Below are 22906 nucleotides of genomic sequence, written 5' to 3' on the forward strand. Positions count from 1 at the left end.
TATTTCCAAGTCATTCCAAAGTGAGAGGATTAAATCCCAAGAACCACAAGGCATATTCATGTTATTTATTCCAAAATGTAGCTAAAGCTTTAAAGTGCTTGTATTTTGAAATCAATTAAATCATTCCGTTTTCTCAGTAGTTAGCTTCATTCACGTGAATCCCAAATTAATGTAACAGGGGAATTCTCTCTCTAGGCATTACTCTTTAGAACTTTGAAAGTACAGATGAATGAAAAGCTCTAAATAATGAAATACCAACACTTATTGAGTGCCTTTTAAAATTTCTTTTACCACATAGACACAGCATCTGCTGGTGCTTGGCTTTTGTCCCTTTGGCATGCTTCTGTTTGAACAACACTGACCACATCAAGGAAGTGGGCTCTAAGGGTCAGGACAGCCATCAGAAATAAATTTATTTCCAGAACAGTGCCACAGACTTTGAAGTTTAAGCTAAAGTTGTCTTTCACTTTGCATGTGTTTTTTTCCCTGCAAATAGATGATCATCCTTGCAGGAAGATATGAAGCTCAGTTAATTCTGAAAAACTAAACAGTCTTCTGATGGATGCAGTATAGTAGCTGCACCCTATGTTTAAACTTAGTTTTTTGCAAATTAGATTTAAAAAATTTGGTGCTTAATGCCAGTGGCACCAAAACCATGGTAAAAGCACTTCCTGAGAACTGATTTCCAGCTCTGTTAAGGGATGTGTTTTTGTACAGGAAAATGTGTCTGGAACTTGCAGTCAACAGCTATGTAGTAAAAACGCAGCATAGAAGTAGATTTACCAATAGTAGATTTTTTGGAGCCTAGTTCTCCCCCAGATTTGTTCCTCTCAGTCTTCTGTGGTTGGGCTCTTCTTTTCCCTTCTCCTCAACAAGTCTGGTGGCTGGTTGTCATCCATTCACCACCATCAGACTGAGCTGCTTTGCTGCTTTTGGTTCCTCCAGCCAGTTGAACCATTAAAATGTTGTCATTTTAACAAGTTCTTGTTTTTCTTTCAAGGAGGTTTATGATAGTTTTATTGTTACATATGCAAGCTTTACAACTGTAATGGATTAAAAAAAAAAAAAAAAAAAAACAGCTGTGAAGTTATTTATTGCTTAGTTAAGGGATGCCTCATAGGACACTTCAGGATGGTGGTTACCTGTTGTGTTATGGGGCTGTTGCAAAACAATATATCCCTGTGTTTAACAATTTAGTTGGCTGTTTGAAAATTACAAACTCAAGATTGTGTTTTGGAAACTAACATCATCTTCCCACTGCTTAATTGTTCAGCAGGGTAACATTTTTGCTTATACAGTTTGCTGTTAAAGTACTGTATTCAGTACTTAAACATTGTTAGATGTTGTTTCATGCACAAAGTTACTTTTTTTTCCTTTTTTAGACAAATCTTCAAGCAGTTTTTAACAAACAGAGTGCTGAAAGACCCTAAGCAGAGGCGCTTTTTCAAATCCAATGACCTTTATGAACTTTTTACTCTGAGCAGCCCAGATGTGTCTCAGGGGACAGAAACGAGTGCAATTTTTGCAGGTACAATTTTTTTTCTATTTGTTTAATAGAAAAAATGTTTGAAGTGTTTTATAAATGGATACTAATTGCATTCATCCTTCAGGTACTGGTTCAGATGTTCAAGTTTCAAAACACCAGCTGAAACGGAAACTGGAAAAGCCACCTGATAACAACACTTCTAAAGGTGATCTCCATCTTACAGAAGGCAGCTCACCTAAGTACAGCAAGTCATCCAATTCCTATTCAGCTGCCTACATGACAGATTCTTCTTCTAAAGCAATAGAGACAAGTGAGGAAACCAAGGGAAATTTGGAAGACTTTGACCAAAATAGCTTTGCAAAAGATGATAATGTACAAGCTGATACTAATATAAATTCATTGAATAAAAGCAAGGAGGAAAGCTTGGAAAGAGCTGACAAATCTGTGCCCCAGACATTGCCAGATGATGCAAGATCTTCAGAGAATGCCAAATGTCTGAACACTGTTACAGCTGCTGAAGTACATGGAGCAGCTAATGTAAACGTCAAGGGAGATTTTAGTTTTACATGTGGCGCAGCTGCCTCATGGGAAAAGCAGGCTGATAAAACTGAAGATAGGCAGTTAAATAGTAATCATTATAAGTGTACCTCAAAAACAAAGCACAGCGTGAATATGTTGTCACGTGAGAGCCACAAAGATAAGCCTAAGAAGAAACATCACAAAGATGCCAGATTTGAAGGAGAGCGCATTTCTCATCTAGTGAAACAAAAGCGATACAGAAGGGAGAACAGTGAAGAGAAGGAGGAAGACTCGAAAAAAAATGATGATTACGTCTTGGAGAAACTTTTCAAAAAATCAGGTAACAGTTGTTATTTGGCCACCAACAGTGTTGGACTATTTAAACAGAGGTATATAAAACTTAAGCAGGTGAGGGAAGGAACAGTTCAACTACTCTGATGGTTAGAGCTACAATAGAAAATGTGTTTATTCTCTTGCTATGGTGAAACATTAAAATGTTATCATTGAAGTGCTCTGGTTCTGAATGTGCTAAGTAACTTGGCACAGACGTTTCACAGAGCTGTAACCTTCCAGAAGCACTTCTGGATATGGAAGTAATACAGTGTGTATTCTGTAAATAAGGATGTAACAAACCTTCATTTGCACAAGGATTTCACTTCTGTCTGTCCTGTCCCTAACGATAGGAATGATCAATTTACCCACATAATTGCAGAGTCTGTTGTGAATAATGATCTCATCAGCACACCAGAAGTGGTTTGCTGTCAAACTGATTGCCTAGCTGATAGAACGGGTTTCTCTTAGAAATTATTATGCTGAAGTGCTGAATGTAATCAACCTGAAAGAGGAAATGTGGTAGTGGCATTCACTTAAATGGTGAATATTTAATTTTACAGATAGCCATGTAAATTAATGGATGTCCTCCTTCACCTTTTCTTGTATCTTCTTGTTTTTAGGAGTACACAGTGTTATGAAGCATGATGCCATTATGGAAGCTTCTAGTGCAGATTATGTGCTGGTGGAAGCAGAAGCAAACAGAGTGGCACAGGATGCCTTAAGAGCCTTAAAAGTCTCTCGACAGAGGTGTTTAGGAGCTGCTTCTGGTGTGCCAACCTGGACAGGCATGAGTGGTCTTTCAGGTGCACCATCAGCGATTAAGTAAGTTCAATTCTCACACTGCTTTTCCAAAAACAGAACAGCTCCTTAGGATGCTAAGGATTTATCTTTTTTTGCACTTGATATGTGCAGTAACATGTATCAAAGTTGAGTTTCATGTTTTATTTTTAATGAAGATATGAATGTGTATTACAATCCTAGGAAGTCCATTCTGAATTACAAAGAAAGCATTATTGTTGCACAGTAGAGGGGAAAGAATTTGGCAGAGGGCTCTTGAGAACCCTAAAATGCAAACCCAGAAAGTGTCTTCAGCAAAACTGTCCTAATCATTTTGAGAAGGATGTTTTATGGAGTTAATTCTTTTTGTGGGCTTTTAGGAGTCGGTTTGGTCAAAAAAGAAACCCCATGCTGCTTTCTTCACATTCCATTAGTGCATCACCTGCAAAGAAGTGCAAGGTAAGAGATGCAAAATAACATTTCTCTTTTAATAGTTGATGTATGTGAAATGTTCTAATGTATGCAACAAATCTGTACTGTAGATGTGTCTCATACCCATTGGTCACATGATGATGTGAAATTCTAGAATTTTTAGTCACCTATTAATTTGATTTCTCATGTATTTGATAGAGCATCATGATAAAGTCTCATTTGATACAACAGTCAAAAATTCCAACATGGTCTGGTTATCTTTCTCAACACCAGTAATGCTTTGCTTTTCTTTCACTTCCTACATCCTACGGTTGAGACCAGAACATAATACTTCTTTATTGTGGATTTCAGATTCCTAGCTTCTGCATGTTCAGGTTTATTGCTGAAGTCTAAACAGCAAGCAGATTTTGTTTAACCGATTCTGTGGATCTCTAAATGCAACTTTCTCCATAGTCTGTATGTTTATTTGCAGGATGCAAATACAATAAAGAAAGAAAATGTGAAGAAGTGTAGTTCCAATGGGCACTTTGATGGAAAATCTGGAGAATCATCATCCAGTGCACTAGACTCTTCATCTTTATTAGCTAAGATGAGGGCAAGAAACCACCTTGTTTTACCACAACAGACAGCGAATGAGGAAGATGGGAATCATCAGCAAGCACCCACCCCAGCCCCAGGTTCAACAGAATATGATGAGCTGCTCGTGGACATGCGTAACTTCATAGCCTTCCAGGCCCACGTGGATGGCGAGGCCAGCACTCGGGAGCTGCTGCATGAATTTGAGTCCAAACTGCCTGCAGCGCGGTCCTGCGTCTTCAGAGAACTCCTCCGCAATGTCTGCACCTTCCATAGGAACCCAAACGGTGAAGGCATTTGGAGGCTAAAGCCAGAATTCCGCTGACTTTTGTCAAGGGAAGGCACCTGACTGTGCTCTACCACTGCTTTCCTTTCAAAGACACTGTTTGTCTTTTAAAATGACGAATTATTTCATTTTCATTATTTAATAATTGACTTGAGCAGTCAGTGGTCCAGCACTTGTTGCAGGTTCACAGCTAACTTAATTTCTGATTTACACTATATATGAAAGTGCCACCTACCTCGTAGATGAACGAATACAAAATATCAGCACCTTTTCTTTGAAAGAAATCTTAATATAAATAGAATGAACAACACATAATGACTTTTTACTGCAAGAGGAACCATGGATATTGCCGTGGGTTGTAAGACTTTTATTTGATTTCTGTGAAATTCCAGCAACTTAGCTTTCAATTTTTCTGTATGTTACTTGAATGATCTTGGGGCACACAGTGTACCATAAAAAAAAAGGCAAAACAGGGGCAATGATAGTGGTCAGCTTGAGAGACTGGCTTGTACTGACAAGTGCATCAAAATGATTGTATGACATTTTTAACAGCAGTGAGAATTTTGGTTTAATGAAGGTGCTTTCATTGTTACCACCATCTAACATTTGCATCCTAACTTACATCACTAATTAACTAGGGAAATAATTCTACTGCTATGGAGGTTTAATCATAAAAAATGGAAAGCCTAGCAGGATATTGAGATGACTGACAGTTGATAATTATTGAAAACTTATTATATTACAGAAAAACCACTTACACCATAATGATCAATTCAGTGACAGTCCCATACACCACTGGCAATTGCTTAGTACAGTATTTCTTACCACTCAGGTGACAGTAACTGTTACATTTGTCACAGGTTGCGACTGATAATTGAAATCCCATGAGATGTTCATGGATCTCACTGTAATTTACATAAAAAACTTTCCAGTTCCCTCTTAGCATTTAAAAATTGTATACCTTGACAAAGGCTGAGGTGTTAGTTGGTCAGATGTGGAATGGTTTCACTTCTTTTACTAAACATAATTGCTTTTGGCCAGAGATATAATTGAAACATATACTGAAGTTTTAGGTCATAGCTATTCTGTAGCTAGGTAAAATCTGTCTTCCTGACAGTCAGACAAATTCTAATCCCATTTTCTTCCAAGGAAGGAAGAATTGGTTTATTTGTAGCAAACCCAGGTACTAGGTTGGGTCTGTCTCCAGGGTACTAGTGTGCTGCATTAAGGAAATCTGGAGGGTAAAAAAAAAAAAGGTTAGATTTTGAGAAGGAAACCCCAGTCTTGCAGCAACTTTAAATTACTGTATGGATTAAGGTATGAACAGTTATATATGCCTGATCTTCTTCCTATCCCTAAGCTCTTGAGAAGAGGAAAAGCTGAGGTACTTTTAGGTTTTTGTTCAGTGTAACAGGATCTTGTGTACTTCAAGTGAAAGTACAAATATGGAAAGATGAATGGTGAAGCAAGAGTACAAACTGTTACTTTGTTATCTTAAAAAACCCCAAACCTTTAAGATGCTTCCAATGGCTTTTCCTCTTGGTTTTGCTCAGAGATGTGCAGAAAGTGTTGCCTCACTGTTTCAATAACTGGTCAGTTAGCTTTTCACAAATTGGAGTTGAAGAGGGCAGACACTCCAATAACCCATTTCTTCATGGCATCTGAAGTTGGTACTGTTGCACCTTTTCTTGACATCTGTTTTTCTGATCCCATTTATATTCACTTGCATTCCCTCTTGCAGGAGACAAATGAAAACAAGAATCTAGGCTGCAATTACAAAACGCCTCAAAAATCGTAAATCTGTTGCTATGACTTAAAAAGGTTCAGTAGTGAGTTAAAATAAACCAATTTTACTGTTCTCTCCAAAGCTATGGGGAATTTTAATTGATTTTGTGTGTCATGCATCCATGCATCCCTATGCCTCAGGAGCAAGCCAGGAATTCAGCTGTCAGCAAAGCTGCTGTTGTCACCACAGTTCTGGTGTCCTCTTTTGTTAACTGCTTCCAATCTCAAAGATATAGTTCCTGTACAGAAGAAGTTTGCAGCTTCTCACTGATCTGTTAATGTAAATAGACTTGCATGTTCTTTTTATAAATCCTTAGCTTTTATGGACTTATTAAAAAACAAAACCAAAAGTCTGTTTTACAAGTCGTCTTTGGGGACAGGGGGAAGAATGGGGTGGGAGAGCCATCTTTTCCTGTATTGTCTGCCTTTGACTAGATGATTCATATTACCTTTAAGTACATTTCCATTTTTCATACAACTTCAAAATATGCACCCTAACAACTAGATATTTTCCAGTACTAGCTTTTGTTTAAATGCGTAAAAGACTGAATAAATATCAGTATAATACTAAAAAAGTATATAAGTACTTAGCCTTAAAAGAGTATGTGATTAAAGCTCTGCAGGTTGATTTATAGGTAAAAGTTACTTGTTTTTTTAACTTTACCTATGCTAAGTGAATTCCTTTCACATATTAAAAAAATACCTGCAACAAATCCAGCTTAATTATATTGCATAGTCAAACATGTTTAACATTAAATAGTTTATAGATATGTAATATTTTTCAAGCTTGTATTTTAGCCTTCTCAGTTTCTAGGTATTCAGTGCTGCAGTTAAGTAGTTGGTACTTTATTTGTGCATGATTAAAAAAAAATCACTCAACTGGAATGTTTGTGGTTTTAGAATTTGTTTTCTTACCTTGGTAAAAAGGAGACAACAATCAAAATACAGATGTTAATTTAGGAATCGGGTTTTTTTCCTGTAAAGATGCCAAAAGCTGAGCACTGTGCTACTCCAAAAATGTCATGCCAATGTAGATGATGTGACCCTACTACCCACACAGCTCAACAAGACAAATGCAGATGCACAAAAAACTGGAAAGCAAAAACTTGGATTGTTCTCTAAGTGGTTATGGGGACTGTAAACTGTGTGGGTAAAATGTGCTACTCTGGTATTTTGACAGCAGGGGTTAAAGCTTTCTGTAATTGTTCCTTCTGGTTTCAAACCATATTTGTAAAGGAACAGGGAGCAGTGGTGGTAAGAACCCTCTTGCCTTGTTTATTAGGATGTCCCCCCTCATTATCCTGTCCTCTTATATTCTTCCAGGTGTTAATTCATCGTTTTGCTGAACACTGAAGTCTTGTATAGCCAACCCACTCATCTCTGGTGTAAGAACTAAATTCTGACCCAGAGAAAAGACATTCTGCTAAAGGTTGACTCTTCTGAACAATAATGACCTGCCACAAAAGAAACAACAGCAAAGTGCTAAATGGATAGATTGATATTAATGGTGATTAAAAATTGAGAGTAGTATTTTTAAACCCAGAAGCTCATACTATGGCTCAACCTCTTCCCTAAGGGCTACACCATGTAGAGAATGGAGTCTTCTACATCAAATAAATGTTATCCTCCCAAGTAAGACTGTAGATAATTGGGCTTTTGTATCTGTAAGTTTTGGCTTCAGGTGAGTCACCTGTAGACAGTTGTACTCCAGTCACATGGTTGACTTTGCTTTTGAGTCCAAGATTCCTAAATTGGGGTAATTTTTACTGTCTCCTAGTATTGCAATTCTCTGCTTTTCAGGAAGATACAACAGAAGGGACAAGAATTTCAGAAGGACTTGATGGGATTTTTTTGTTGTTGTTCATAAAATCCTGCAGCATGTCGATTCTTTGAGCTACTTAGTCATTAGGAGAAGTTTCCAGTCTCTGCTGTTATAGATGCAGCTTCACTGACATGGATGAGTTGATGCTGTTCCTCAAGGACGTACCTTCTGCTACGAGTGTTCATCAGAGCCAAAAAGTGTGTTATCTGGGGTGCTGCAAGTACATGATTGGCCTTTCTCCAGTTTTGGTGTGCTTATTAATACTGCTGTATGGAAAGGATAGTTAGAGGTGAGTTGTGCCCCTGAAAATGACAGACTATTGCACAGGTTTTTGGTTGGTTTTCATAAATAATGATCTTGTAGGCTCCATTTTGGCTGAACTCCAGATCTAGTTTGAGATGTTTTTCAAAAACTATGGAGGTAGGTGATGGCAATTATTTTAGCAGCCATCTGAAGAGATCTTTGTGTATAGATTCCCCAGTTAAAGTTATATATGAAATGCATTTGGTTAGACTGATGTTAGTTTGCAGTTGAATCAGGGCTTTTGTCCTTACCTACCAATTAATTCAGTTTGGTAGTGAACTGCCAGGGGCTGTAATGCTCTATCTCTAGTATGTAAAGGAAATGTTCTTCACAGGGGGAGAATGTTTGGCAGTTTCTAAAAAATCTGTTCAGTAAACAATGGTACTACTGGGTAACAGTGTGAACATGAGAGGGTGGAATCTTCATAATGGGATTGGTGTGGAGGGAGGGAATATTCCAATAGATTTTAAAATGTGGATCTCAATGTGTAACATATAATTATATACCATGCTTTCTTAGTGGCAAAAGTGTCCAGGCAGGCATCCTTTGGAAATGCTTCAGGAAATTAAAACCCAGTGCAAAGAAAACCTGGTTAGAAAAACAGAAATAATAGAGCATCCTATTGTCTAGATCATTAATTCAACAACTGTAGCTTACACAAAACTATAATACAAAATTGCTGAGAGTCCAGTTTATGAAGGGCTTCAGTAGGGCTCATGTTTTGGAGTCAGGATGTGCCAGCAAGTCTGCACTTGGGAGTTAATCTCCTCTGGGAGAGGTATTTATATATTATATTCATGGTAAAAACACTCTCTGCTACTTAAGGCCATTTATAATTTTCCTGTTACAACATTCAAGCTAAATGCTGAATATATGCTTGCTAACTCAGTGGCTCTCTCCATCTACTCAGCCCTCAAGGGATTGCTATTCTAGGTCTGGGGTGACGTCAATGCTCCTACTTCACATGGTATTGCCGGTGTGGTACAGTCCTGTTCCGTCAGCTGAGGCTTAGAAGATTAAGCTTTCCTTAGTAATTCTTAACTTTTGTTAGTGACCCTGGTTTTGCTGCCTCTACTGTCATTAAGGGTCAGGCATCTGTGTTGAGAAAGAAGCAACCTCCAGCCTGCTCTGTCTAGTAGTTTCTTATTGGATGTGCTAACATGAATTTAATGGGAGAAGGGAGAGCATATTCTGAGCTGAGGTCTTCATTTCTGAATGGTAGGTCCAAACTTGCATTTAAGTCCAAACTTGCTAAGGTTCTGAAATGCCTATTGAAAGCTCCTAAGTAAATTTTGCTGTGCCTACTAATGATACTATGTGATAACAACGTTGTGAGGTTGTTTTTGTTTTTTTTCAATATTGCTGTCCCATATTAATTATAATGGCTTAAAATCAATGTGGCAGGCTACATAATAAATCCCACTATTCCTACTTGTAAACTATACCTGAAAGCCAGATTATTTTGAACTCTTCAGACCCTCTGAGCTGTTTATCCAGTCATTTGAGAGAAGGAAAAACGATGCCAGTACTGAACTCTTTGAAGAAATCACCTAAAATTTAACTTGTTAACTATTTATCATAGTTCCCTGCAGATTCCTTACTTTTCTTGGACTCCCAAAGCCACACTGCTCGCAACATGCAAGTTGAGAGAACCTATTTTTATTGTACAGAACAGGGAGGCTGAAGCCTTGCACTAATTGCAAACCAGTACGTAGTATCACCAGTGGAGCTATGACCAGCTCCTGCATAAGGCTTACATAAGTGGTGAGTCATACAGCCTTACGGAAGGATAGGGAGAGAGGCTTTCATTATGTTGTTTGCCTAATCAGAAATATGAAAATAAAAGAACACAGCACTCAGTGGGTTATGTTTGGCTAACAGTAGGCTGGAATTTCAGAAGTTGTACTACCATGATTGAGACATTTCGTTGTTTGTGGTCCCAGCTTATATTAAACAGAGAGGATTTTTTCATAAATCTTTGCCTCTAGGGCAGAGTTAAGGTTGTTTGGGAACCCTAGCTATGTGTTTCCAGACATTAATGTCTGGAAGCAGCACCATGGGAGTAAAAATGGAGGTATATGCCTAGGGAGGATACCAGGAGTAAATGAAGAGGCCCAAGGGCAGGGTAGGGTTTGCGAGGATAAGCCTGCAAAGAAGCAGTGGAGTGGAAGCAAAGCTTTTAGGGTGACTGAAAGTAGTGATGATTTCTCATGTCTTTCTAGTCTCTTGGTACTCTCAGGCAGGTAGTTGAATAGATACTACTTTATCCAATACTGTTGCAAGCCATGAGCTGAGATACCTACAGTCCTTAGAAAACAACTGGAGAGTTTTGAGGATTGTAGCTGTCTATAGCTTTATGTGCAGCAACAGTGCACTTTTTACTGGTCTAATTAACCCATCATAGTTTCTCACTTTCCTCCATCAGTCCTCTGCACCTCATGTGGCAAACTAGATTGGCAAACTTGTCTCTTGGTGGAAAAAAAAACACAGCAATAATAACTATCCATTAAACAAAGTGTTGTTTTGTTGTTGTTGTGTTTTTTTTTTTCAAACGTGGCTGCAATAGCTGAAGGCTGAACAAGTGAGGGTAGGAGGGAGTCTGGAGCAAAGAGCTGCATGGCCCCGTGCACTAGGAACTTCAGCTTTAGAGCAGCAAAAGGTGAGTGCTTCCTGTAAAACAGCTGTTTGAACAATCCAGATTAAACTTTTTTTTTTTCCTTCGACTGTTCTTTTTAGGAGCATGTGGATCTGTAATCTCTTTTGTCAGCACCTCATTCACTTACAGACCCACATGCTTGCTCAGAGCAAGGACTCCTGTCTAACAGTGTGCCTAAGAAGTGGAGCCAGAGGACATTTCTACCTGTCCCATAACCTACCTCCCTTTGCTTTCCTGCCTGGAAAGGGAACTTGGGGCCATGTGGCACAAGCAAACAGGCCCTGCTTCATGACCATCAGGAATCTATAATTGCTCCTCAGCAAGTTGCCAGACTGCCTTAAAAATTACGAGTATGAAAGATGGTTTTGGGCTTGGTTTTGGTTTGGTTTTTTGGGGTGTTTTTTTGAGGGAAAAAATCATCAGCCAGAGTAAGGGGGGGGAAGCAAATTTTTGAACACTGGTTCAGTTTGGGGATTATTTAAACCTTTTAAAATAGCTTTTCGGAACGTGTATGCCTCCCCACATCCCTAATTACTTCGAAGTAAGTTGGATGCTCTCCCTACACTGGAATCACAGAAACCCCGAGCTCGGGAACTGTCCTGCAGCGCCCGGGTCCCGCCGGTGCCTGGGCCCGCACAGGGGGAGCGCTGCAGGCTGTGGAGATGGAAGATACGGCGGCTCATGCTCATTTTCTAATGTACGTTTTATTGCTGCGACAATGATACGAAACAGCACCTGGGATCTGCAATGCCCAAATTTTCACAAGTGCGACTTTTTCTGCAGACATTTGGCTTTCCCTGAAACGAACAGCTATCCTGGTCCACCCTCCCTGTGGATCACGCCCCAGCCGCGGCCGGCGGATGTTAACGAGCGAGCGGCGATGCCCCATTGAGCCTTGGAAGGGCCTTAATGGCCCGGGCGAGGTGCGGGGCGCGGCCGCCCACCCCCCGGGGCAGCGGCCCTCGGGGCTGAGCACCCTGCCCAGCGCTCCGCGCACTGTCCTCGCCGCCCTCGGCCTCGGCGGCCCGCGGCCCCCTTATCCCGCCGCGGGCACCCGCCGCCGCCTCCCCGAGCGAGCCCCGCGGGCCATGGCGACCCGGCTGCTGAGCCTGGCCTGGCTGCTGAGCCTGCCGGCCGCCAGCGGCCTGCCCCTGGCCCCCGGCCCGCGGGACGAGGTGCTGGCGGCGGCCCTGCAGCGGCTGCGGGAGGTCTTCGACATCGAGGAGGTGCCCCCCGACGTCCTACCCCATAAGAAGCCACCCCAGTTCATGGTGGATCTCTTCAACAAGGTGGCCGACGCCAACGGCATCACCCGCGCCCCGGGGCTGCTGGAGGGGGACGTGGTGCGCAGCTTCGAGGACCGAGGTGGGCCGGGGGCTTAGCCGGGAGGTGAAGGAGCCGCGGCGGCCTTTGCCGAGCGGCCCCGAGCCCTCTGCGGAGCCCCTTCACCTCCCTGCCCCCCGGCAAGGGTGAGCAGACCCCGCCGCTGCTATGGAGAACGCGGGGGTGCAGCTTAACCTGCGGGGGGTTGCGCCCTTGCTAAAGGAGGCTCTCTTCCAGTTCACGTGGACCAGCATCTCTTCTACTTCGACATCAGCGCGATGGAGAGGGGAGAGCAGATGCTGAAAGCGGAGTTCAGGGTCTTCAAGCTGAAAAGGACACACATGTCTAGAAGGTCTGACACGAAACACTTTTGCAGAGTAAGTGGGGAAACGTTCTGGCACTTAAACACTGGTTATTTCATTGTTAATTATGCACAAACGAGCAGTACAACCATTTGCCGAATAAACCTGCTTTATTTTTATTCGATTGTTGTCCTTTTTCGTTGCCTGCAGTGCACAAAGAAGTAGATGGGAGCTTTTAGCTTTGGCAGTATGCTGTCCTTTGCACGCTGTGGCAGTGAGCTATCCCTAAAGAGATGTGTGTCAGACCTTTCTTAAACCATGCCGTACTTTCCTGGGGTTTCAAATGTTTTAAATTCAAATATAATTGTCTGCTTGAGCCACTCTAAAAAAATGGTAATGGTAATAGCAATCTGGGATACGTAGGAAAACAAGACAGGTGAGGACTCTGTTCTTGATAGTACTTGATCCTTTGGCATCAGGTAGGATCAGACTTCGCAAACCTGAAGGCAAAGATGTGAAGGAGCAGAAGACTTCAGCAGTGTCAGATGTTCAAAAGAGAATGGAAAGGAATGGTCAGCGTATTTATTTCATAGTATCAAATAGTCTGGTAATGGTATCAAGCAGTCCAGTATCCTCCCTTTCAGGACATAGATGAGTAGATGTATATACTGATAACTTGTTTTTCTGTTATACTGTCTAAAAACTACTTTTTGCTTGATTTGGAATGAGAGTAGATTTTTCCAGCTATGATGTGACAAAAATGTACATTAATTCTCATTGTTTTGGTAGAACAATTGTTTTAACTCTTATTACTTTGTTGTATTGTTCTCATCAAGGTGGAAGTGTATGAGCTCTTAGAGAGTGGAAGTAATCCACAAAAAAAACATCTAATTGCATCAAGATTATTGTCCCTGTACACAGAAGGCTGGGAAGTATTCAATGTCACACAGACAGTAAGCAGAGAATTCTGACTTCATTTTCATGCTACATCTCCATTTAACTTCCTCTGTAGACTTCTTTGTTTGTTAGTTTCAAGGTTTATTTTGCAGATATCCTTAAATTACAACAGTATGTAGATGCCTTTCCATAGCAAAAAAAAACCAACAAAACAAACATGGTTTAAAACATAAGGTTTCTTGGGTATAAATCTGTAATCTTGAACAGTGTTTTTCATTGCCAAAGCTTTGTCATCAGACTGAACAGCATGCATAGATGATTGCTTGAGTTCTGTGTTAAGGCATTATAACCCTGTTTGAGAATGGCTGTCCTTATCTTATTAGTCTGTAATTACAACAATTAGATTAAGTAAATTTCCTTGATTGAGAGTTAATTTCTTCAAATGCCATGTTTGTTATATTTAAATGAGTCTTAATGGTATGGAGTCTGAAGAGTTCATATTTTCTGTTACTAAGATTGTAGTGAAAAGTAAATTCCTGGGTAAAGTCAGAGAGGATTCATTTTAATGTTAATTTTAACTCCCTAGACTCATCTATTCCCTAATCAATTATATGAAATTATCTTCCTGTAAATGTAGCTTTGGGGAATGCATATGGTATTTTCTATTTTTAAATACAGCTACACAGTTACCTCACTTTTGTCACAATAATATGTTCTTAGATTCTCGTAGCTTGTTACTTGTTCCCTTTTTCTAATACAAACATTGCTTACTCATAATGCTGTAATAAGAATATTGAAACTTTTTTTTTTTTCATTACCAGGTTTCCAAGTGGGTTGGAAACAGCAGCTCCAACCATGGATTTTTGATAACTACAACACATGTATTCAACGATAGAATTGAGCACAACTTGGTTAAGTTTGCCAAGAGCCTGGGCACTTTGCAGGAGAGTAGAAATGCTCTCCTTGTCCTCTTCACTAAAAGTAACAAACGAAGGTCTTCCAGCTTTGTAGCCTCTTCCACAAGTAAGTTCACACGATGCAGCCACTGTTTTAGAATATTAATTCCTAATTCATCTTCTGTTACCTTCTGCTGCCTCATGTATACCTAATCTCTATTCATTTTCAGCATTCAATGGGTTTGAAGTTCAGCTTCATCACTGATCAGTTTGTTTTGATAGCTCTTGCTAGTGGGTTGCCTGACATCTTTGTCACCTCTGTCCTCAAAGAACCTGTCTTTGCAGGAAATACAATTGTATAAAGTGTAGGGGGAGTCTGGTTTTGTTTGTAAAGGCATGGGAGTTCTATTATTTACTATTCGTATTACTTTTTTGGGGGGTGAAATTTGTGTGAAAATTGATACATTCCATTAAGACTAAAAAAAGAACCTCAGTGACCTGGAAAACTTTGTGGAAATGCTGGTAAAGCAACTGTAGAGTTAAGTGCAGCTTTCAAGAGTGGAAGAGGTTGTTAAATAAGCGATTTATACTTCCCCATTCTTGGCTTGATTTTAAGCACCTATTTAACGGCCTTGGCTAATTAGCATTGCTACTAAAGGCTGCTTTTATCGAAGACAACGCCCAGTGTTTTACCCTTTTCCATTGGTCTTCCAGTAAAACCAGCTAAGGGTGGATTTTAGAGCCTGATAAAAGTAAAAAGCAAAAACTGGGAGAAGGGGCAAAAATTATTCTGTTCTGGATTTGTAGGGTTTTCTGGTAAATTATTGCATATTCACCTTGGAAATAAAGTAGGTAGGACATGCATCAATATTAAGATCTAGGTGGTGAATTAATTTAAAACAAAAATGAGGGTGGCCTGTTTATTTTTGTTTTGCAAATAACATTATTACAATAAATCCTAGATCTCCGTTTAATGACCATCAAGCTTTGTGTGAGAAATTGTGCCAGGATCGATAAACTGATTCCCATTTTTCAATGAAGAAACTCCCTAGACTTAGCTGTTGTCTGTGGTCAGTGAATCTGTGCTGTTTGTTCTTCTACTAGCCAGTATATCTGTGATTTTCAGCCTGTGTACCTGGATCTTGAGGTCTCCATGGCCATTTTTGAAGGGTTCTCAGCAGATACTTTAAGAAAGAAAACCCCTTGTCCATCAGGTTCATTCTCAAGCAGAATTCCATAAACTTGATGGTATTTTTTCATATCCAAAAATTGAAAAATATTTTTAAAAAATGCTACTCTACAACTACATGCTCTGTTTTGCAAGTAAATGGGTGGTGTTCCTGGGAGAATACTGGAGAGAGAAAGAGGCTGTGATCTTCACACTCTGTTAGCACTGCTCAGTGTGATGTGTGTTGTGGAGTAGCCACAGTAAGACTGTAAATACCATGCTGACAAGATTCAGCCCTATAAAGGGCCTGTGGAGTTCACAGGTTGTATTTAGTATATCACTGAGCTTTTCCTTCATATTTCTGGTAAGTTGTGCCCTTCCAGGCCACAGAGTGAAACTCAAGATCTGGCAGTTTATTAAATGTGGCTGAAATGGCAATTGAATGCACATCCCTTCTCGTACTTTAACAGTTTAAGTGTCAATTTAATACCTAATCTGAAGACTTTGTTGAAGATTTCATGCAGAATACTGTACTTAGGAAATTAATGTTATTTGAGACAGATTAACACACACCTTTCTTTCAGAACCAGAGATGAACCCTGCCAAAAATGATGCTTCACATGTACCTCATGAAACTCAGGTTATCGAAAACAGCAATGCAGGCATGAGCAGGAGACCTCGAGCTGCTGCAATCCCTTCTGCCAAAAACCAAATAACAACGTGTCATCGAAGGGAACTCTACGTTGACTTCCGTGCTATTGGCTGGTCAGGATGGATTATTTACCCAAGTGGATACAATGCATTTTATTGCAGAGGAACCTGTCTCTTCCCTTTGGGAGAAAGTCTAAATGCAACAAACCATGCTACAGTTCAGTCCATAGTCCATACACTTAAACTGTCTCAAGATGTCAGCACACCCTGCTGTGTGCCAGATGAATTGAAGTCCCTCAATCTTCTGTACTTTGATGACAAAGAGAATGTGGTCCTTAAAAATTATAAAGACATGGTGGCAACAAGGTGTGGTTGTCATTAGCAGGGCCCTATTTTGTCTGCATTTGGCAGATTCACTGGATTCACTTTCCCATTTTCTGCTGAAGATACAAGGGGAAATGGCATTTCAGATTACAAGGCTGGAGAACCAGAAACCCAACTCTGCTTCAAATACTTCTTCCCTCGTCATGGCTAGGTGGAAAGGTATTTGAGACTGGCTTTCAAAGAGCTCTGGGAAGATATGCTGACCTGCAGGGAGAGCTCTGTGCACCAGAGGATACCATTAAAAACAAGAACTTTTCTGTGTGAAGGAGATGAGCGTTGACATTAAGGTCTTGTTCTGCATGTTGAGACTTGGGATTTCTTAAGAGGTAATGGGCATAGCATGCTACCTCAGTTCAGGACCGGCATGCAGGTCTTTAATAACACAACTTTATTTGGTTTGACTGCTTTCAGGGTAAGTGTTAGCCTAAAGTTAGCCCAGAGGCCTTGTTTATGCATTACCTGTAAATGTGCTTCTTCCCCCTAGTCTGTCTGCAGCTCCACCAAATACAGAGACCTTCCTGAAAGTCCCCATGGCACTTAACAGCCAATCTGAGGGAACACACAAGTCAACATTTTTCTGGGAATCAACAAACTTGGCTTCTGACTCAGGGCTGCACCTCTGTATGATGGAAGGTCATCTAGTCCCCCTCTTTGTAAAAAGCATTCTCTTCCACCATGGTCTGTTGCAGCTGTTAGGCAGAGATTGCCCTTGTGTGTGGTTTTATACAGTGGCTGTGCAATAGGATTCAAAGCTGGAGTCAGAACTCCCATAAGTTTAGTAGGAAGAAAAATGACAAATAACCTTTGGAGGTCTGTGAGAACATACTGGATGGTGGCCTAGTCCCGCATCTGAGGCCAGTTTAATGAAAGGTACTCACTGGTTCCCTTTCATTTTTCCTTGAACCACAGCACACAGATTTGGAAGGGGTCCCCTGAAAGTCTTTCAGTCTTGCTACAGTTTAATGCAGGCAACCAGCCCATTGCAGTTCCTCAGCCAACTCAGTTGTGATTTAAGCCTGTTTAGGTTTCTAGTCTCCGTTAATCCTTGAAGGAGGCTGACTCCTGTGGGAAGAAACTTAATGGAGATTTTTTTTCCTCCAGTGAAATTGGAAAAAAAATATTTAAATGTGTTTTTCTGTAAATACTGATGTTTGTAATAAATTTATTTTATTTAAAACCCAAATACTTTGAGTATATTAATTTAACCTGTATTATAAAATGTTAATTTTCAAATAAATATAACTTAATGCTGATTAGTTTGTGGGTTTTTTGTGCTGTAATTGAACCTGCTTCTTAGAGTTATGAATCAAATACTTTTCCAGAAAAGAAGACATTCCCAGTAGCTTCAGTGGGTACTGTATCGAGTCCTCTGACTCCATGTCAAGTAGTAAATAGATAAGCAGAATAGATCTGTTTCCCTTCAGGGAAGATCCAGTAATTATTCCTGAAGTGAAACTTGCATTGAAGCCTCTTGTAACTCTCATTTGAGTTAGGCATAGAAATTAAAGCCCTTCAGGGTTGGTCTCGTGGAGTTCATCACTAAACCTGTCTCATGGAGATCTTAAGTTTATTATGCCTGAGATGGTTTCAGTTTTCTTGGTGTGTAAAGCCTTATTTTAATGTAGATTGTGATATCTTGGGATGCCTTAATTAAACTTTCCCTAAGTTAGGAAGCCAGAACAAAAGAAATATTGTTATTCACAGTTCTAATACATGGAAGAGAAGGCAGTGCCCCATATGTGTAGGGCTCCTGTGTTTGTTTCCGTCCAGCAGACCACATTTTGAACTGTGTGTGTGTGAGCGGTACAGTCCAGGCACAGAGAGACTCCAGTAAGACCGAAAGTTTCAAACCTGCTCTGTGTGCCCTGCGAGCAAAAGTGTTTGTCCTTTCTACAAACAGCCTGTCATCGCTGTGCTGACTACACTGCCTGGTGTTCAGAATTCCCAAACAAAAGGCAAAAATCTTCCTCTGCCTGTGTAAAACTTCGGTGTGGGGGTGTGTGTGATGGGAGAGGAGTGTGTTTTGATCCTAGTATATGATCAACTTGGAAAAGTAGAGTATAAATCTATCTTGTAGGAGGCTGGTGCTAACTGCTGCCATCAGCCACGCCCAGCCATTGGATTCAGTGCCATTGGCAAGGAGACCTCGGAAAGCATAAAAGGTTGTAATCTCACTTTACTGGCTTATTTCCCAGGCTGCTGTTTTGCATTTTTCTGTTTTCACTGCAGAATTACCTGTGGTGTTTCAAATCTGTAGGAACCATACCTTTAGAGTGGGAAAATATGTCTATAGTGAGAGTCCAGAAAAAGTGACTTCTGCATGGAGACTTCAGCTGGTGTTGTTTGTGCATATTTTGGTAGGGGCCATAAGAACTGAAGCCAGAAGTTTTTACTGCCAAATAACGCTGGTGGGAGGACTGCATTTGGAACATACAGGCTGAGGCAGGTTCTGTGTCCAACATACTGCAGTCTTCTGTCTGTGACATGACAAATGCTTCTTGTACCATCAGCTGTGTATCAGCTGCATCCTTCACTGCTCAGCTCAGAGAATTGTCCGTTTTTTCCAGGATATCTTAATGGGTTTCTTGTTTCAGATGCAGGAAAAGAAAAAAAAATTATACTGAAAAGCAAGTATGATTAATAAATAAATGATGGGCATGATAGCTAACATAGTGCTTGCTGTCCTACAGTCGGTGAAATATGTATAGTCAAGCTAGGAGTACTCAGTAGTTTTGCACACATTAAATTATTTTTTCTGCACCACTCAACTTAGTCTCATTATGCCCCATTAAGCCATGATAATTAAAACAAAATATATTAGAATTGTTTATCCTGGACTTTGTAAGGAAATTAGGTTCATAATGATGCCAAGGGAAAAAATTTACAGTACGCCAGAACTTGTAATTAGAATAACAATTAAGCACAAGTGTGCCACCTTTTTTTTTTTTCTGTTGTTGTTTTTCTTATTCATTGACTGAAATAAGTAAGAATTCCAAAATAAGGAATGTTCCACTTTAGTGTCTTGGTTTAATAAGATGGCATATCAAAAAGCAACAGCAAGGTTTTGGAGGGAATATGGTTAATCTGGAAAAGGATTGGTGACTCACATTTTGTGTTGGTGTACTGTGTTGCATCATAATAGCAGCAAAAGAAAGCAAGGCTGGTAGCAAACCCTCTTGTGATCAGCTCAAGAAACCAATGAGGAGCACACTTGGCCCTGAAGAGCTCTCCTGAAACAAAAAGGAATGACTGTACATTTTATCTGCTAGATGCCACCAGGAGCATCGATACCCTAGAGACTGGAACTCATGGGTATACAGAGGAAAACCCCCACATTAAAGGACTGAGAGCCTTGCAGCGTCTTTTCCCTGCCTCCAGCTCCAAACCTCACTGAGGGCACAGCCACAGCATGAGTGGGGCTTTCTGAGCCAGCTCAGCTGGTGGCTGGAAGCAGAGGGAGAGATCCTGAACTAGCCATTCACGGTAGTGCATCTGTACAATGCTCAGCTCTGCAACTCATGGTCTGCTGGCTTAAATTCTCTGACAGCTCGTGGGTCTCTGCATCTTCCCCATAGCACTCGATCAATGTGGTTCTGCTCTGGTAAATAACACACCTTGTCTTTTGTACCCACAGGCACATAGAAAGCAGGATTTCAGAGGCAGAAAGACAGACAATATCAAGGAGAAGAATCCAACCAACCCCATTATAAAGGGTTTGGCTCAGGTTTGGAACTAGAGGTCCAGGTATGTGAAGTATGTACACTCACTCTGTAAGGTGTAAGGTTGGAGGACACACTAAACCTGGCTACCACAACACTCCAGTGGGATGGCAGTTGGATCTGAGTATGGTGTGGGGGAGAGCTAACAGTTAAGAGCATAAATGCATAAGAGATCAGACTTTCATGCTCTCCTGTTTGTAGAAATGCTTGTTTTGAGGGATTTCTGTGGTGCTCCTGTCACGAGGTATAGATGATGGAAAAGTGCTACTTGGCTCTGAAGCGGAGAGAGATATGCTGGGGATATCCTGGGGCGGGTAAAGTTGAAGAAATTGGCTTGGGGAAATTGGACTGTGATGGTTTTCTTTGTGAGAGGAGTGATAACATAAATGTGCCTGCCCTGAGGAAGCTGGAGCACAACAGTGCTGTAAGCAGTCTCTGCTCTCTTATGTCTTCAGGCTTGAAAATTATGTTCAGTATGTGAAGTCCAGTTAGGAGAACTCTTAGTTATTTCCAGACTGCCTGGGGTAATCAATATGGTTCCTGTTCTACATGTAGGAAATGGGGCATTTATGTACTTTACTTGAAAGACCCATTCATAGCACTGGAGCTTGTCTCCTGAAAAGAGAGGAGAGAAGCTGTGTACCTATCATAAATCCAGAGATTTCCCACAGATACAGAATCCTCCAGATTATCTCCAGTCTCTTTAAGATCACACATGCAAATTATATACCCGCAGATGCTTGTATACTCGTGGGTTATTTCTGATATATACTTATGGGTACATGCATTCATGTTTTGAAGCAGCCTCTCTCCTGGTTCATTCCAAACTGCTTCCGGAAGGACGGTGCTACTCATCCATAACTGAGGTGGAGTGTTCGGGGCCAATTTGAGAACATTGCCACATCCAGAGGGTGCATTTCAATGGCTTTGTGCAAAAGTATGTCACACCTAGGTCGTTTCTCCCCTTGTAGTGTTGAATGTAGCTCACCTCAAAGGAGAGTAGTTAGCAGGTGTGAACTGACCTTTGGTGAAAGAGACAATCGTGCCTTAAAGCAGCAAATTAAGTGCCTTCTTTCTTTCTACTGTGTTTATTTCGATAAGCCATTAGCAGATTAAAAGAGACAGCTAACTTTCTGTTGTCACAAGGATATGTGCAGCTATAGATTCATGCAGATACTAACTGCCTTAATTCAGAGCTATATCACAGCCTCTCTTGGTTCTGGTAAACAAAAGCTGTAAGCTTTGCCTGTAAGTGGGAAAATGACCTCTTACTGAGAAGTGATTTGCCTTTAACTGAAGCCATGATTTGATGGTGCTGTAAATCCAGACCTCATGACAAAGAGGTCTTGTGGCATAAATCCCAGTACTGGGGTTCATATCTGCTCACAAAAGTCTTGCTTGTTTAACTATCAGGTTAAACGGAGTTGTCGGGCATCATAAAACCTGTATGTGAACTTAAAAATCCGTATAGGCTCTGTGCTTGATCCACGTAGGAATCCACATAGGAATCCACTGTTCGTCCATGTCAAATTTGCTGCTGTTTGTGCTGAGCCAGTGTTGGTGACTAGGGATCTCTGTTCTCTAAAAGCCATAGACAAAAAATTAAATATAATTTCCCAAAGCATGTCTGAAATTCTGTGGGCTTAAATCAAGCTAAGCATTTCCTGACAGGAAAACCACCATGGGCCAAAGTGCTGCTGGGAATAAATTATCACAATTTCCAGAACAAAATTTTCTGGGTTACCACTGCTGTTCACAGGATTCCCATTTCACTGTTGGAGACCAGGCTATAACTGGAAGGTGTCAAGGTTTTAGAGTTTTAAAATCAGAATTAAAACAGATGATGTTGCAAGAAACAGAAATGAGCAGTAGGAGTTAAATCTTTGATGTCTTGGCTGTGGAAACAAACATTTGCTGTTAGAGCTAAGATACTGTCTCTGTCTGAAAAAAAAACCCAAAACAAACATAAGCTGTTAAATACTTTACTTGATATCTAACTTAACTAGATCAACCAATACCTTACAAGAATTTTGCTTTCTGTACCACAAAGAGAAGACCATCCACCATGCTGGGGGAATAGAAGCTGTGATTTAGTTTGCTTTCATAAAATACTCCTGTGCTTGGTTTATTTTTTATTATTATTCTTGATTCTTAAGAATAGAAACACAGATATCATCTTTGTCCAACTTTCTGGTCAAAGCAACTTTCCGTGTCAGAGCAGGGTGCTCAATGCCCTGTCTAGGTGAGTCATGTATATTTCAATAGATGGAGATATGACAACATCTCTGGGGCTTAATTTTTTTTAAAATGCTTTAGGACCCCGCCCTAAGTTTTGCATGATCCTGTATTGCTTGGTTCTTCAGCCCAGAGTATTCATTACAATGTTATTCTTTCTTCATTTATGTAATATTCAGCTTGTTTAAATGGTACCATCCTACTATCTGAATCAACAAATCTCTGAGCATCAGTGCACACTATTTATTATCAATGTTTCAGTGATGCCTTTTCTTAGAAATACTCTAGCACAGAGCATCCAGATCCTTGGAAATAACTCCAGAGGGATTTGGATGGAAAAAGGCCTAGTTCTAGTT

General features: G+C 40.5%; 2 protein-coding genes across 5 annotated transcripts in view; both read left to right on the forward strand.

The window, feature by feature from the left end:
• The window catches only part of ERCC6 (ERCC excision repair 6, chromatin remodeling factor), a 46138-nt gene extending 39594 nt beyond the window's left edge, over positions 1-6544 (forward strand). For all 4 annotated transcript variants that reach the window (XM_051618745.1, XM_051618744.1, XM_051618746.1 and 1 more), the window contains 5 exons: positions 1383-1528; positions 1611-2345; positions 2959-3160; positions 3496-3574; positions 4020-6544. In XM_051618745.1, coding sequence (XP_051474705.1) covers positions 1383-1528; positions 1611-2345; positions 2959-3160; positions 3496-3574; positions 4020-4448 — 1591 coding nt within the window. In that variant the 3' untranslated portion in view covers positions 4449-6544. The remainder of the gene's footprint in view (positions 1-1382; positions 1529-1610; positions 2346-2958; positions 3161-3495; positions 3575-4019) is intronic.
• A 5291-nt stretch (positions 6545-11835) lies between these two features.
• On the forward strand, positions 11836-16627 carry LOC127383638 (bone morphogenetic protein 2-like). The gene is made up of 5 exons (XM_051616859.1): positions 11836-12340; positions 12536-12675; positions 13437-13553; positions 14319-14520; positions 16152-16627. Exons 1-5 carry the CDS (start codon positions 11836-11838, stop codon positions 16592-16594), a joined length of 1407 nt encoding a protein of 468 aa, XP_051472819.1. The 3' UTR covers positions 16595-16627.
• Positions 16628-22906: the final 6279 nt, after the last annotated feature.

Source organism: Apus apus, chromosome 4 (genome assembly GCF_020740795.1).
Source record: "Apus apus isolate bApuApu2 chromosome 4, bApuApu2.pri.cur, whole genome shotgun sequence".
In the NCBI taxonomy this organism is placed as follows: domain Eukaryota; kingdom Metazoa; phylum Chordata; class Aves; order Apodiformes; family Apodidae; genus Apus; species Apus apus.